Source organism: Eleutherodactylus coqui, chromosome 11 (assembly GCF_035609145.1).
Source record: "Eleutherodactylus coqui strain aEleCoq1 chromosome 11, aEleCoq1.hap1, whole genome shotgun sequence".
NCBI classification, from domain to species: Eukaryota; Metazoa; Chordata; class Amphibia; order Anura; family Eleutherodactylidae; genus Eleutherodactylus; species Eleutherodactylus coqui.
The window spans coordinates 23,473,557-23,489,873 of NC_089847.1; the positions used below are offsets into that span (position 1 = coordinate 23,473,557).

The 16,317-nt window shown below is 44.2% G+C and overlaps 1 protein-coding gene across 2 annotated transcripts; it reads left to right on the top strand.

The window, feature by feature from the left end:
• Positions 1-3,828: 3,828 nt before the first annotated feature.
• LOC136581634 (carbohydrate sulfotransferase 4-like) lies at positions 3,829-14,049 on the top strand. 2 transcript variants are annotated; one of them, XM_066582249.1, is made up of 2 exons: positions 3,829-4,046; positions 12,798-14,049. In XM_066582249.1, exon 2 carries the CDS (start codon positions 12,803-12,805, stop codon positions 13,997-13,999), a length of 1,197 nt encoding a protein of 398 aa, XP_066438346.1. In that variant the 5' UTR covers positions 3,829-4,046; positions 12,798-12,802; the 3' UTR covers positions 14,000-14,049. The 2 variants fall into 2 exon arrangements, with proteins under 2 accessions (XP_066438346.1, XP_066438347.1); XM_066582250.1 differs by lacking the exon at positions 3,829-4,046 and adding an exon at positions 6,009-6,052.
• Positions 14,050-16,317: the final 2,268 nt, after the last annotated feature.

The following is a 16,317-nucleotide window of genomic DNA, read 5'->3' on the forward strand; positions in this document are numbered from 1 at the left end:
ATCACACAGTCTTGGTTTGAGGAGCAGAACATCTGTAAACTTCATTTGCCAGCCCAAAGTCTGGATCTTTAGGATGAAATAGAATGCTGTATCTGTGCATGGTCAACGCGCCCATCATCCTCTACATCACTATCTGAAGCTCTCCTGTGGGAATGGAGGAAAATCCCTCCACACATCTATCGGAATTTGATGGATACCATCAACCTTCCACGTGTGTCGCAATGGTTTTGTTAACATAGTGCATTTCTGAGCACTTTACAATTGCAGCGTCCAAGGAGTGGACCCCAGCCTAGGAGACAGCGGGGTAGAGTTTAGGCCTTATCATGGGGCATTACTATCTCCTACCCGGAGGGTAACCAGGGACATGTCCAAGGGGCCGCGAGACGGCTATTAAAGTTAGGTTAACCTGTAGAGAGTTTACCTTAGTCCACTTTTGTCATGGGTGATGCCACTGTTCCTTCCTCCGCGGTGATCTCTCGGTAAATGAATAAAAACATTTTCTCATGAACACCTTGATGACTCTCTACCGGTAGACACTCAAGGAGTAGTAGATTTGTACTTCACACTACACAGCGGTAACTTGCACTTCTGGTGGCTTGTCACACTTCTAGCTCTCCATATAGGGAAGAAGAAGGAGGTTCACAGCACATGTCTTCTATTCTCTTGGCCTCTTCCATATCTACCACATACAGACTGAGGGTGCCTGTGCGCTGAGCAACTCCTCGCAGGACAGACTAAGAGACCGTCAGACCAGAAAAAGCTCACTCATGTGCAGCGTCCCATAGGGAGACCCCAGACACCTGACATACGTGAGGAGCTGGGAGGGTAGAGTGCGGACTTGCCACAGTAGCACTTACGATGCTCCATCCCGGAGGGACACACGCAGCCAATCACAGGCAGCTTCCGGCCATTCAATGAATGACAGACGAGAGCTGCCTGTGATTGGCTGATTTTAATTCTCCGCCTGCTGAAAGAACTTCAGTGCACAGTCGGGGACAGCGGAGACAGGATGAGCCCCGGCAGCTGAAGAAAGGTGAATATGATTTTTTTTTTATTTTTTACACCAGTTTGGGTTGTTTTTCAGGGGAGGCTTTATATTTAAAGTCCTTCCCTGAAAATCAATTAAGGGGTGCAGGCAGCTGGATCCTATACCACAGCTGTCATCTGTGTCAGGGGGCCGCTGTGTGATGTCCCCATTACTACAGGGGGCCACTGCGAGATGTCACAATTAACGCTGGGGCCGCTATGGGATGTCTCTATTACTACAGGGGCTGCTCTGTGGGATGTCTCTATTACAACTGGGGCCGCTCTGGGGAATGTCACTATCAACACTGGGGCTGCTCTGTGGGCTGTCACTATTAATGCTGGGGCTGCTCTGTGGGGTGTCACTATTACTACTGGGGGCCACTGTGAGATGTCACTATTACCACTGGGGCTGCTCTGTGGGATGTCTCTATTACAACTAGTGCCGCTCTGGGGAATGTCACTATCAACGCTGGGGCCGCTCTGGGGGATGTCCCACGCACCTGCGTGCAGATAGTATGAGATGCGATCTTCTGCAGACTGCAATGTGTTCTCGTGAGTAGATGACGTTTAGGCCTTAGTCAGACGGGCGTTTTTTCGCGCGATTTGCGGATCGCATGACGGATGCGCATCCGCAAATCGCGTGACCGGTACGTGCAAGTCGCCCGCAAATCGCCCGAAAATCTGCTCCTAGCCGCGTTTGATTGGTCAGGGCTGTGACCAATCAGAGGCAGATCATTCAGCAGGCGGGGATTTTAAAGCCCCGCCGGCTGAATAGTGCCGAGAAGCAGTTCAGGAGAACTGACAGCGGCCGCGGCTGGACTCCGGCTGCAGCGGAAAGGTGAGTATACAATTTTTTTTTATTTTAACACATTTTAGGATGAATTGCAGGGAAGGGCTTATATATTTAAGCCCTTCCCGACAATTCACCCCGCGCACGCCGGCAGCCCATTGCTTTCAATGGAGCGGCTGTATTGCCGGCTCCATTGAATTCAATGGGCAAACATCGTTCTTCTCTGTCACAGCTGTTACAGCTGTGGCAGAGAAGAATGATTTGTCTTCTATATGTTCTCAATGGGGTCGGCGCTGCTGCCGCCGGCCCCATTGAGCGCATATAGAGAAGAGAACAGGAATCGCAGATCGCAGATAGGTGCGATCTGCGATTTTTTGTTCTATAATTTATCGGACGAGCGCATAAAAAGCGCTCATGTGTCCGATACCATTGCAAAGCAATGGTTTTATAAAATCGCCGGACGCATGACCATGCGCAAATCGCGGCTAAAAACGCCCGTCTGACTAAGGCCTTAATGTGAATCACAATAAACGTCATCTACTTGCGAGAACACGCTGCAGACGCTCGCATACAATCTACACGCAGGCGCAGATCACGGACCTGAGGTGACCTATGGACTGTAGGACCATATTTATCTTGTTTATCCTCCCTACCTCTGAGATATAGCCTGCTAACGTTCTAAAGTGAATTGTACCTGCATTACCTGTTGTAAAAGTTTATTATTCAAGTAAACGTTTTACCGGGTCCTAACCTCTCCTGGGGACCCAAGGTACTATACACAAGTCTCTGTGTTCATTTCTCCGCCGTGTAGCATACCAGTGTGTGGAAACGGTGGTGTCACGAGTAATAAGTACTACTTCCCCCATCAACCCGTATTGGCATTCCCTATCGTAGGGATGCTGAAGCTTGCCTGTGATTCTACTCTGGCCTTGGCTGCGTGTCATCTCTCTAGGACCAGAGCCGGGTAGGTGCAGCCGTGACAAGCCAGCTCTTTACGTTGGCCAGGTGCACATCCACATATATAAAACAAGGTCACATGACATACAAAGAGATACTTTTCCAGACATAACCCAGACTGTAACCCATTCAGTGCTGCAGCTATGCAATACACATCATATTCACTCACATGGAACACATGGACAATACACATAAGCACAAAACTACATAGACCATCAAGAAACATCCAGAAGCTTTCACACATTGACTTCTGTACACTATACAATGACATGCCAAAAGTCTTCTCTAACTCTACATGGCATCGATTCCACAAGTGGACGTAAGACATCTGGAGGGATGTTCAGCTCTGCGGTCTGAATAGCCCCCCACAGGGGTATATGAAGTCCATGTAGGACTGCAAATGGTCACCAAATAGTAAAATGTAGCAGGCACTGGTCAATAGGTTGGTCAATAGGTTGACCAGTGGACCCAACCCATGCCAGGAGAACATACCCCACACAAATATGGAATCACCATCAGCCTACACAGTGCCTTGTGACAACTGGGATCCACGGCCTCATGAGGTTTGCTACTCACATGTAACCTACCATTAGCCCAAAACAATCGGGCTATGCCACATGTTGCCAGTTCTCTAGGGTCCAGTTAGAGACCTCATAAGCCTAGGTGAGGAAAGATTCCTTGTGAATGGGTCCATACACTCCTTTTAATTCTGGTTTGTGTGTTGTATTAATGATTAAATGTATTATATGATACAAGAGTGCAGGAGAGGTGAGCCCGTACTTTTATATACTTTTTTCTACTGTTTTATATGATACTTTCACATCTGTTGCTTTATTGTGTTTCATTGTGCAATTCAATCTACTTTCTGTATGGGAGGGGCAGTCAGAATGTAGATTGGCAAAGCAACAGATGGTAAGACATATAATATGTCTTTACCAGTGTGTATGTGTTTATGGGGAGGGAGCTGACATATTGCAGCAGGGGCTATATGCTTCCCCTTTGCTAAATATAATAGCTGTTACTAGATGATTTTAATGCTCTCATCCCTTGACCGGGCAGAGCATGACCACTGGCATCTAGAAGATGAAGGAGGTTCATAAAAAACTTTAAAAAGTGTAGAGGAGGAACCAGTGAAACAATTACAGGTGCCAAACCTGTCAAGAAACTACGGTGCAAATGTAGTAATAGTGCAACATCGGCAAAGGCAACAGGGTGAAGTGGGTTAAAACGCTTGACTGCAGCTTATCAAATCCAGATCTCGCACAGATAACAGGTAAGATGGATTTTATAATATTCTACTAAAGTATCTTAACCCCTTAGTGACAAAGCCTGTTTGTTTGCACCTTAATGACCAACTAATTTTTCAGTTTTTTTCATTGTCGCATTCCAGGAGCGATAACTTTTGAATTTTTATGTAAACATGCCCCTATAAGGTTTTTTTTCTTTGCAGAACAAGTTGTACTTTTTAATGGCACCCTTTTGGGGTACATATAATGTACTATATAACTTTTCCTAATTTTTATTTGGGGGTATTTGGGGAAAAAAAAGCAATTCTGACTTTTGTATTTTGAAGTTCATTTTTACAGCATTCAGTGTACAAAATAAATAATGTGATGGCATTCTTCTCTGGGTCAGCGCGATTCCGACGATACCAAGTTTATACGCTTTTGTATGTTTTGCTATTTTTGTACACTGTACTATTTGTTGTTCCATGTGACGTTTTGATCACTTACTAAAATGTTTTTTGTAAAACAAGATAGGTAAAATTAGCTATTTTCACCATGTTTTTTGTATTTTTTTTCACAATGTGCAGGGCTAAATAATGTACTAATGTATACCACATATGTGATTTTTAATTTTTTTTTACATAGAAAAGGTGAGGTTTTGATGTTTTTATTCTTATTTTTTAGTATTTCTTTTAAAGACTTAAAAAAAATTTTTTTTTTTTGTCCCACTAGGAGAGTTGATTCTCACAATTTTTAATCATTCTTCTAATACACTGCTATACTAATGTATGGTAGTGTTTTAGAAAGCTTATGAAGCTCAGCCGAGCCTCATAGGCCGCCGTAGCTGGCAGCCCCAGTGGCTATATTCAAGCCTCCTGGTGCCTCAACCCCCTCCCTCTGTTTGCCTTTTACATGCTGCGGCGTGTAAGGGTTTAAGCAGCGGGGATCAAAGGTTTCTTCGTTCCCCGCTGTTAAGCAAGTGCCAGGCTATCATCTGCTCTCCCTGGCACAGGAAACCCGTGCCAGGCTTCTAAAGCAGCCGCTGTCAAAAAATGGTACATCAGAATAAAGCCCATTACTGGTAGTCATCGAAAGACGTATGGGAGGTCGTTAAGGGGTTAATAGACAGGTAATTGTAATTTCCAGCTGATGGGAAGATTTGAAATGCGGAATCTGTGTGGGGCACCCACACGGAAGATCCGCAGTTCAAACCTCGCATAGGGAACCATGGGCGTCCACACTTGAATTTACACATAGGGATTTGTTTTCCGTATTCCAAATGCAGAAAGCAAGTAGCAGCATGCTCCATTCTAGTGCGGACAGCTTTCATTGAAGTCAATGGAAGCCATCCAATCCGCGGCTTGTCTGCAGTTGACATTGCGGACAGGCCACGGTTTCTGTGGCAAAGCAGGAGTTTGGAAAAATCTGTACTGCGCATGTGCGTCGGGACACCAGCTGGCACTTCTGCCTACATGCGCAGTACAGAAAAAAGAAGACCCGGACAGGTATGCAGGGTCCTTGGACGCGGGCAAGGTCATATTCCGCTGTGGGCTCCCGCATGCAGAATCTGACCCGACCGTAGACATGAGGCCTTATTCCGAGGGCTGCATAAAAAAAAACAAATATGTTTTTTGGGGTTTTTTGCCTTCCTCTGGATCAACACAGTAGGATAGACAGGCTGGACTAGATGGACTAGATGGACAATGTCTTCATTCGGCCTTACATACTATGTTACTATGTTGTAAAAGATATTTTTTTAAGCTATAGATGGGTAGGTGTGTAGATCGAGAGATAGACAGGCATAGCCTTATGAAGTAGATTCATTTAACCCCTTAAGCATCAGTCTATGACATCACTGACATCACTGAATGGCTGTGATTGGTTAACCCAGCGCCGGCTTTCATTGGCTGACGCTGTGCTGAGTTAGCCAATCAGAGCATTAGCTTTCTGGAGGCATGGCATTCAAGCCCCACATCCAGAAAGCAATGCTCTCTCGGCGTAGAGGAGGGAGTGACAGCCTGCAGCAGTAGATCATCACAAAACGCCGCAGAAGGTGAGTATTGATTTTTTTTTCTACAGATAGTTAGTCCGGCGTGTAAGACTACCCCCAACTTTTGAGAAGATTTTCCTGGATTAAAAGTCGTCTCATACGCTGGAAAATACAGTACTTTTGCACAATAAAAGCATGTTTTATAGGAAAAAGTCACGTAGTCTCGTCACATTCAGACAGCCATAACTAGTTTAGTTTGCTGTAAACATATAAGGGGTTATTGTCAAGCAGGAGGGGTTGCAGTTTTATTGGTACCATTTTGGGGTACACATCAATTATTGATTTATTTTTATATTTATTTAGGCAGTGGAGAAAGGAAAAAAAATCCCCTATTTTGTTTTGATTAGCCATACAGTATAATGAAATAAGTCTGTTACCTTTATTCTACAGGTTATTATTACGATTGTGGCAGTACCAAATCTGTATATTTTTATGGTGCACTTTTTTTCCTAAATAACATCATTTTTAATTTAAAAATTTTGGGAGGGGAGAGAATTTTTTCATGAAACTTTATTAAACTTTATTTTAGTTTTCTTTTTTGTCCTCTTTGGGGACTTGAAGGAAGAAAAGGTTTTTGCAGATTTTCATGGCAGATTTCACCCCTTTCATGTGGATTTTTGGTGTGAATTCATACAGAAGAGTCGTCCTAAACCAGTAGCTCGGGAGCTACATGTAGCTTGTGACCCTTTGTTATGTGGCTCATCACGGGAGTCCTAAATTATGACCACATGTACTGGCAATTGACATTATTGCAGACATATTCTAAGCACTGAACAGCACAATTAGTGTCAAGCTTTACACTCAAATATTTCACAATTTTTTGTTTCTGCATGGTTAAGCTAGGGCTACCTGGAGACATTGGATGTGACATCTGCTACATCGCATCTTAATTAGAGATGAGCGAACGTGTCCGTAACGGACACATCCGCACCCGGACACCGGCTTTAGCGAACACTGGAGTGTTCGCGCGTAAGTGTCCGGGTGCCGCCGGGGGGCGGGGAGATGCGCGGCGGCGCGGGCGGCAGTAGCGGGGAACAGGGGGGAGCCCTCTCTCTCTCCCTCTCCCCCCCACTCCCCGCCGCACCCCCCCGCGCTGCCACGGCGGCCCCCGAACTTTTTCGCCCGAACACCGAGGTGTTCGCAAAGTTCGGTGTTCGGGCGAAAAAGGGGCGGGGCCGAACGTGTTCGCTCATCTCTAATCTTAATGTAATTGAATGTGTTCACGTTGCGACTTGCAAGTTACGGTGATCTTACCAACACAAAAAATCTATTGTTTGGATTTCTCACAATTGTCCGCTTATGGCAAATTGTGAGTCTCAATGATACGGCACTCTCTTACATTATAATGCAGTCTTTGGCCATGTAATGTGCATGGCACCTAAAGTCGCTGTGTAGCTTTCGATTCATAATGTCTCTCCCTCCACTTTTGAGCAGAATGTGACTTTTGGCCATCATTTAAAGTTGAATGTGGCTAACATGGGACAAAAGGTTGGGGACCTCTGATATAGAAGGCAGATGCTTATGGCAGACCTGGGGACTTTTTAACCCCGAAACTGCCATAGTAACCCATCTGTGCCCCACAATATTCATGGGGTAGATAGATAGATGTGAGATAGTTAGATAGATAGATAGATAGATAGATAGATAGATAGATAGATAGATAGATAGATAGATAGATATGGGATAGATATCAGATAGATATGATAGATAGAGAGATATGAGATAGATAGATATGAGATATACAGATAGATAGATAGTTGAATTATTTTAATTCTACTTACCCCTTAAAGGGTTGTACCAGGATCATAAATTATCCCCTTTCCCATTCTTGATCAGTGTGGGTCTTGGCATTGAGACCCCCACTAATCCTAAGGATGAGGGTCCTGTGTCCCTCTTTTCCTCACTGTGAGTTTGCTGTACCCCCTGCAGTGAGGAGGAAATTGAATGGAGTTCTGATCGTGCAAGGATGCTGCTCCTCCATTCACTTTCAATGGCACTGCCGGAAATAGTCGAGTGGCAAGTGCTCAGGTATTTCCATCAACCCCACTAAAGTGAATGGAGCCCTAACCGTGCATCTCGGCCAGTTCTCCCTTCATTCTGACATCACTACAGGAAGAAAAGCGACCCTGCAGGGTCAGGCAGAGGAGAGCGGATTCGCTGTTTTTGAGATTGGTGGTCTCAGTGTAGAGACCCACATGATCAACAATTATTCCATATCCTGTAGATAGGGGATTACTTGCGATTCTGGTAGAACCCCTGTATATCACAATGACATGATGTGTTTGATGCCTCCAGGACAGGATAGTTAAGAACACCTTGTCTTCTGGAGAAGTCACTGGACCATTCCCTAATGCATATCAGCCCGCTCTTATGTAGCTCAGTAGCTAAGAAGTTCTAGTTCGGCTGTAAGGAATGCAGTATCCTACAGATCCAAAAATCAAGGTGTGCCTGGAAACACGAGTGATATCTGTGTGTTTGTAGACAGATGGGTGGCCTACCAGATGACAAACACAGAGCGATGTGCGACAGGACGATTGTGCAAGAAGAAATATCACTTTCTCTTAAGAAAACAAAATCCTGCGCAGTCTTAATGTGAGATGTCTTTGTGAGTCATTATCCTTTATATGACCCTATTTGTCTTCATACTTTGCCAGTATAGGTGTCATTCCACACTGCAATTCTGGCATTTAGTGAAAGTGATCTCATTGGCCAGAGAAGAGGCTGCGGAGCTCACATGCAAGCCACGGCCTCTTCAGTTGGCCAATCTGTAGGGGTCTTTAGCCCAACCCCACTTGGTCTGATACTGATGACCTATCTAAGGATAGGTCATCAATCTTAGACCTGGAAAACCTCTTTAACGCAGGTGATAGAACCCGATCGATGGATGTCTCACTGAGACCACCTCCGAACTGAAGACCACTGCACCCCCACAGTGATTGAATGGAGCAGCTATCAACCATGCACAGTGCGTCTCCATTCATTTTTAATGGGACTGTTGAAGGTAACCGAGTTTTTGTACTCAGTTACTTCTGTCAGCCCCATTGAAATAAATGGAGTGGCGCTATGTATGTGTTTTTTTGATGCTGCCATCCACTAGGTGGTGCTGCATCTCCTTCCATGTGCAGGTGAAAGGAGAGATAAGACACATCATAAAACTGTCCTGAGCTCAGTGGACTGATTAAGGCCGCCTGCAGACGAGCGGAAATCCCGCCGCGGGATTTCCCGCGGGATTTCCGCCGCTGAAAGTCTGCATAGGAGTGCATTACAATACGCACTCCTATGCAGACGGCCGCGGTTTGGCCGCGCGAAATCTCGCGCGGCAAACAAACCGCGGCATGTTCTAATTTTGTGCGGAGCACGCACTCACCTGGCCGCCGGCTCCGGTCTGCGCATGCGCCGGCTGCGCGGCAGCCGGCACATCAAAGAGCCGGGGCCGCCAGGCGCGGGTGAGTACGCGCTCGTCCCTGCAGGCGCTCGGGTCGGATCGCGCGGCGAGATTTCTCGCTGCCGGATCCGACCCGCTCGTCTGCAGGCGGCCTTACAATGTATGTCTTAGCTTTTTCTGTTGTTTTAAGTTCTGAGTGCAAAACAGTCTCAAATTTCTGTGTGAACATTTATTTAGATCAATAGCAATTTGTTCTCCTCCCCTCTGCATCTGTATATTATAATTGTGTGCCATCCAAACTAGTTTCATTCAATAGCTTGACGAAAAAGGCGAGATATCCCCGAAAGCTTGCTGTAACATCATGCATTTTTGTTAGCCATTAAAAGGTATCATATCCACAAGATTACTTGGTTTCTCTCACTGAGAACAACCACACATTGCTCTACTGGCTAACACGGTACCAAACCTTTTTTTCAAAGAGGCCTTAAAAACCCGCCCCCCCCCCCCCCCCCCCGCTCCCCCTATTCCATGACCTTTGAGCCACATAATGTAGTCTTTTGGAGTTCAAAGGTCATGACAATCTTCCCTTGAAAGGCAATAAACAATAAAAGTCTGTTTTATGTTCTGCTGAGAAATGTAGGCATATATACTAGAATTATTAACCATTTAGACACAGTATCTGTGCATTAACACTGTATTTGCTGTATACGTTAACATGGAAAACTCCTCTCATGTATGTCAAATGTATTTAAAGACCTAAGAGTGTCCTATAAAAGTGTGCTGGTATATGTTGGCATATCTTATTTTTGCTGAAATGATTAGCTTAGTCGACTGCGCTATACAGACTCTTACAGTTAAAAAAATGACATTGTGCAGTATACTTCCTTTTTAACATCTGAGCCTATGGGTGACGTATGTCATTGAGTGCCTATGCAGAAGCATACATTAGAGGCATCTTTTGGAGGTATATGACTTACCCTTTAAATGCAGTATGAAGGCACCTTAACTCTGCCAACGGTGAGTGTAGCATTTCTGGCAGAAAGTTATTTCTCATTGTTTTGTGCCCTTTACTGATATCATGGATCATTGAACATCATTGTGTTAGCAGCTGAGGCTGCAATTTGTTTAGAGGGTGAAATTAACAAATATGTCAAGATAACAATCAAAACACTTTGGGTCAGAAGATCACATACACAACATCTTTCATCAGTTATGAAGTTGGGTCTTTTATCATAAGGAACTGGTGTTTAGCCCTTTTGTTCCAGTGATTAATGGAGGTCTTGACAATGTTCACCAACCTTTGTTCCTTTGCAATCCAATTTTGGATTCAGGGTTTTCCTAGTGGCTTTCTCTTTCTGCAATTATACAATAATGCCGTCTGCTGGCTAGAGGCAGTACTGCGGTATGGGACATGCTGGAGAGGCCCCCGACAACAGAGCGGTCAGTAATATACAGTAAGAATACCCTGCTGGACGTTTTCCGACATTGGAGCTGTATGGCCTTCAATCAGAATGTCTTCAGGCATCAGACAGTGGATTGGAAAGGGTTAACACTGTTAAAATGTATCTTTGGAATCTTGTGAGCTGCCTGGTACTACCCTTCCTTCTGCAGATGATCTACCTAACTCAATGTTTCCCAATCCTTTAGCCTTTTAGTAATTTTTTCACTCCCCAGCAGTATATGTGTGGCCAAGCCTCTTCCATCCTGCCGCAATATAAGTGTGCTGAAACCTATCTCTTCCCTGGGGGAGAGGGTTAAGCTTATTCTTACACTTTATCATACTGTACTTTGTCTTGTATGAGCTTGTGGACATCCAACATACATGTGCATCTATCTGAGTGGGAGCACTCTTCTCTGGCGTGGTAGCAGGACTGTCCGTCATAGGTGGAGCTTGCCTGCAGAGCTTTTTCTCGTCCTCCTCCCCATATGGCCAAATTAGAACTATGGAAAAGGAATCGAGAGAAAGTAATGCAAGTTCTACCCACAATGCACAGTTATCCTGTCTCGCCAGCTGCCAATTAGCTCCTAATTAATCCCTAATGTTGCTAATTTTGATTCTCTAGCTGGAAGTGTTGCAACACCCTTGGCAGATTGTCATGGTGCCCTGGGGTGCCACGGCACACTGGTTGGGAATCACTGACCTCACTGAAGCTGGAGGTGCACTGAGACACCCAGTCAAAGCCAAGTTCTTTCTACCTTAGACAGATGCCAAAAGGCAAGACCTCCCACATGTACAGAAGTACCTGCCCATAGTCAGCCACTTCTTAACTCCCCTAGACACGTGTTCACAGTTGGGCATTCTCTCAACAACTTGTTCTGATACTTAAAGCCAGGTGTTCTTCCAATAACTCAGGCATCGGTGACTCCGTGTACCTGTCTTCTTTTCTTCATATCTGTGCTGCATATGGTCTGATAATTGCGGATAGGCCGCGGGTCGGATGGCTTCCATTGACTTCAATGGAAGCCACTCTTGCGGACACATCACTAAAATAGAGCATGCTGTGACCTTTCCTCCGTAAGTGGAAAATCACAATTGATTTTAGCTCGTGTTCAGGAAAAAGCACTTTTTCTATAGCATGCTATGAAACATATTGGCTGTGGAACCCAGAGGTGACGCCCGCTCCGAATTCTGCAATGCAAATATGCCCGTGTGCTGCTGGCCTTATTAGTACTTTCACTTACACAGTCATCCAAAAAGCAAGGACCAGGTTCTTGCTCACTTGTTCAAACATCAGGTGCTAGGTTCCTACTCACTAAATCAGGCACTCAGAACATGGTTCTTGCTCACTTGTTCATACACCTAGAGTCATACTTTAACCCACCTGCTCTTTCACTTGCTCACTCATCCAGAAAGCCAGAACCAAATGCTAGCTTAGTTGTGTGGACAGTCAGGACCGTGGCTCACTTATTCGTCTACATAACCACGACCAGGGGCTCATAAATGGTAACTCAACTATCCGATCATCAACACTTGTTTTCACTTACTTCTCTATGGTCTCACTAACCTACATAGACATTCATCTAGGTGCTCGTTTACTCACCCATGCTCCCACTCAGGTGCTTACTCAGATACTTACACATATAACATAAATGCACGCAACCAAATGCAAGTTGAGATACAATGTCAGCTTCTAGTAACATCACATACCATTGACATTGATGCTGTAGCATTATCTGTAAGGGATACTGCTACAGTTCTGGTTCAACCCTACGTTGGGTTTCAGTTGACCTTACCTCAATATTACACCAAGTCCCTCGTATTACAGTCTACAGTTTTCTGTATAGTCTTTGCAGGAATAAAATAATGATGCTATTATTCTAAGTATGTTTCCTTTTTAATGCTTTTCTTTTTCCTCTGCATAGGGATCATGGAGATTATGTTGAGGGTCTACAGATGCAAGTTTTCCCTGTTAATCCTTGTAATTGCTCAGACTGTGGGATTCATTTATATTATGATGAGCCTGCATTACCACAAGTCACCTCCTCCTGCGACAAAATCTGAGAATATACACATCCTCATACTTTCTACTTGGAGATCGGGTTCTTCCTTCACTGGTCAAATCTTCAGTCAACATCCAGATGTCTTCTACCTGATGGAACCTGCATGGCATGTGTGGTCTACTTTACATTACAGCGTTAATGCCTTACAAATGGCTGTGCGAGACTTGGTCCGTTCTGTCTTCTTATGTGACATGTCAGTGTATGATGCTTATATGCCACAGAAAAGGCTTAAGTCTAATTTGTTTCAATGGGAGACCAGTCGGGCTTTATGCTCTCCACCTGCCTGCCATCTTTTTCACCGTACTGATATCATATCCCAGACAGATTGCCGGAAGCTTTGCAAATCCTACCCATTTGACACCATTGAAAAATCATGTAAAACCTATAGCCATCTTGTAATGAAAGAAGTGAGATTCTTTAGCTTGAAGAGTCTTTATCCATTGCTCAAAGATCCATCTCTTAACCTGAAAGTCCTCCACTTGGTGCGGGATCCCCGGGCCGTCTTTCACTCTCGGGAGAAAGCAGCTTCGGAGCTCTCTTATGATACCGATATCCTTATAAAGGACTTATCACTCGACAAAACTAATCATAAAAAAGAGGACATACCCTACAAAGTGATGGAAATGATTTGTAAGAGTCAAGCAGACATCTATCTTTCGGCCACCAATGGCAGCCACGGTGCTTTGAATAGTCGCTATATGATGTTACGTTATGAAGATATAATAAGGAACCCTATTGAGAATGCAGAACGTATGTACAAATTTGGGCAACTTAATTTTACCCCCAAACTAAAAGACTGGATACACAATTTAACCCATGGAAAAGGGGAAGGTAGCAGATTTGTTATCAATTCCAGAGACGCAGTCCGGGTCTCTAAGGCTTGGCGGAAATCTCTAGAGTTTGGATCTGTCCAAAGGATACAAGATTTGTGCGCTGAGGCAATGGAAGTTTTTGGGTACAAATTACTTCAAACCAAAGAAGCCCAAAATAACTCAGATTATGAATTATTGCTGCCTTTACCTGAAAGAACAAAGAGTAGTGAGAATCCTTCTTATTTCATATGATGAAGAGATATTAGGTATTATATTGTAGATAGTAAGATTCAAACATAAAGACTGCCTCAAATAAAGTAAAAAATCTGTATGATTTAATGTCTATCTGTATATGTGTGTAATAAAAAAAAATCTGACTAACCCCTTAGTGACCGCCAGTAAGAGTCTTTACGGCAGTCACTAATGGACTTTATTCCAATGCATGCACCTTTTTAAGGTACATCGGAGTAAGACCGGCATGCGTGTCCCATGTCTGTATGAGCAGGGGCTCGGCTGTCTAATGACAGCCAGGCTCCAGCTCTAATGGCCAGGAGTGGAGAAATTCCTGATCCCAGTCATTTAACTCTTTATATGCTACTGTCAATGTGACTGCTGTATGTAAAAAGCTGATAGAGCAGGGGGCTCCAATGGGTTGCTATGACGTGCGGAGTCTTGACAATGGCCTCCGGGTCTGCCATCTGCAATGGCCTATGAGGCACTGCAAGAGGCATGGTCTGATAGGCTAATGTCATTCACTTCAATATTGAAGTATTTGCAGTGTATTATAAGAACAATCTTTCCTATTGACTTCCAAGTCTCCTAGTAGTAATAAAAATGGTAAAAGATACATTTAAAAAACTCAAAGCCCTACTTTTACCCCTCTATGTAAAAAAACTGATTACGAAATTTGAACTTTTGGAATGAACCACATTAATATATAAAAAAATAGCTAAAATAGCTAATTTTGCATATTTCATCTCATAAAAAGACAGAATAGAAAGCAATCAAATAGTAGTATAAATCACCAATGGTACCCAATTGTACCATTAAAAAGTACAATTTATCCCGCAAAAGCAAAAAAAACCCCTAAAAATCACTCACACAGTGCAGCGTCCCATAGAGTGACCCCAGACACATGGCATCCGCTGAGGAGCTGGGAGGGCAAGATGCTAGCTTGTCACGGTGGCACTTACCACGCTCCTTCCCGGAGGGACGCACGCAGCCAAGGCCAGGGCAGTGCTGGGCCCCTTCTGGACACCCCTAGGATAGGGATGCCCAATAGATGGTAGAACAGGGAAAAAGTTTGTCACGGGTAACGCCACTGTTCTGGTACACACCAGAATGAACTCCGATGAAGAATAAAATGAGCTGCAAACAGATATGAAGTACCTCAGGTCCCTGGGAACAGTCAGGGCCTGGAATAAACTTTACTTGGCAAACTTCAACAATACAAGGCACAATTTAGAGCAATGACAGTGCAGGAAATTAATAGACTTGAACAGTAGTACCTCCACAGGGTGATGTAGACTTCAGAACACCCGTGCGTGAATAATAGACTTAGGAATACCTCCACCCAGTGATCCAGACTTCAGGACGGCCAGGTGTGACAAAAAAAGATGTACCTCTACATGATGATCCACTAACTCCGGATGGCTGTGTAGGAAATTATCACGTAGACAGTATCTCTGCACTGGGCCTTGACAAGCACTCACGTTTTCTCTCGCTCTGCTTAGATAGGGCTCACTCCTTCCTCCTCACATGCACATCCAAGCTGGGAAAACCTCTCCTCCTCTTCCATGCTTTACTACATGAGGGCTAAAGGTACCCCCATGTAGCTGAACCTCTTGACTACAACTTCACTCACTTTAATAACCTCTCTCATACCACGTGACTGGACATAAATTGATACATTTACAGACAGTCTCCAGGCTTTGCAAACACTTAACCTCTCACTTGCTGCAGCTGTGTAATACACATAACAGAATGACAAGACAGTTTTGCACAGAGCATCTACATAAGACATACATGTATGACATTATGGAGGGGGCCAGGAAAGCATGTACTGGGCCACTACAACAGCACAATTAATGTAAAGAAAATGTTAGTGGTCGTTAAATGCAGCAATACAAAAAATGTCCAAAAGTAGCAAAATTTAAAAAAAATCTATATAAATTTGGTATCAACGTAATAAAGCTGACCCGCTGAATTAATTTAACATGCTGTAAAAAAACAGAGAATAAAAAGCAATGTCAAAATTGCAGATTTGCTAATCCTGCCTTTAGAAAAATGGAATAAAAAATAATCAAAATGTTATATGTTCCCCCAAAAAACTAGAGCCCATTGAGCAAGGAACAAGCCCTCATGGAAATCTATCAATAGAAAATAAAAATGTTTCGGCTCTTGGCATGCGGCGACCTAAAGGCTGGATTCACACGGGGGTCGGCGTTTTTACGTTTGCCCGCTGGTGACGTAAAAACACGGGAACCGGCGCACAAATCTAATGTTTGTGCACTTGTTCAGACATCCCTGGCTTGGCGCATAAACGCTGAGGCCGCAATGCTGTTGGGCGG

Excerpts from the sequence above, each read along its gene's own strand:
- LOC136581634 (XM_066582249.1), top strand. The coding sequence starts at position 12,803 with ATGGAGATTATGTTGAGGGTCTACAGATGCAAGTTTTCCCTGTTAATC.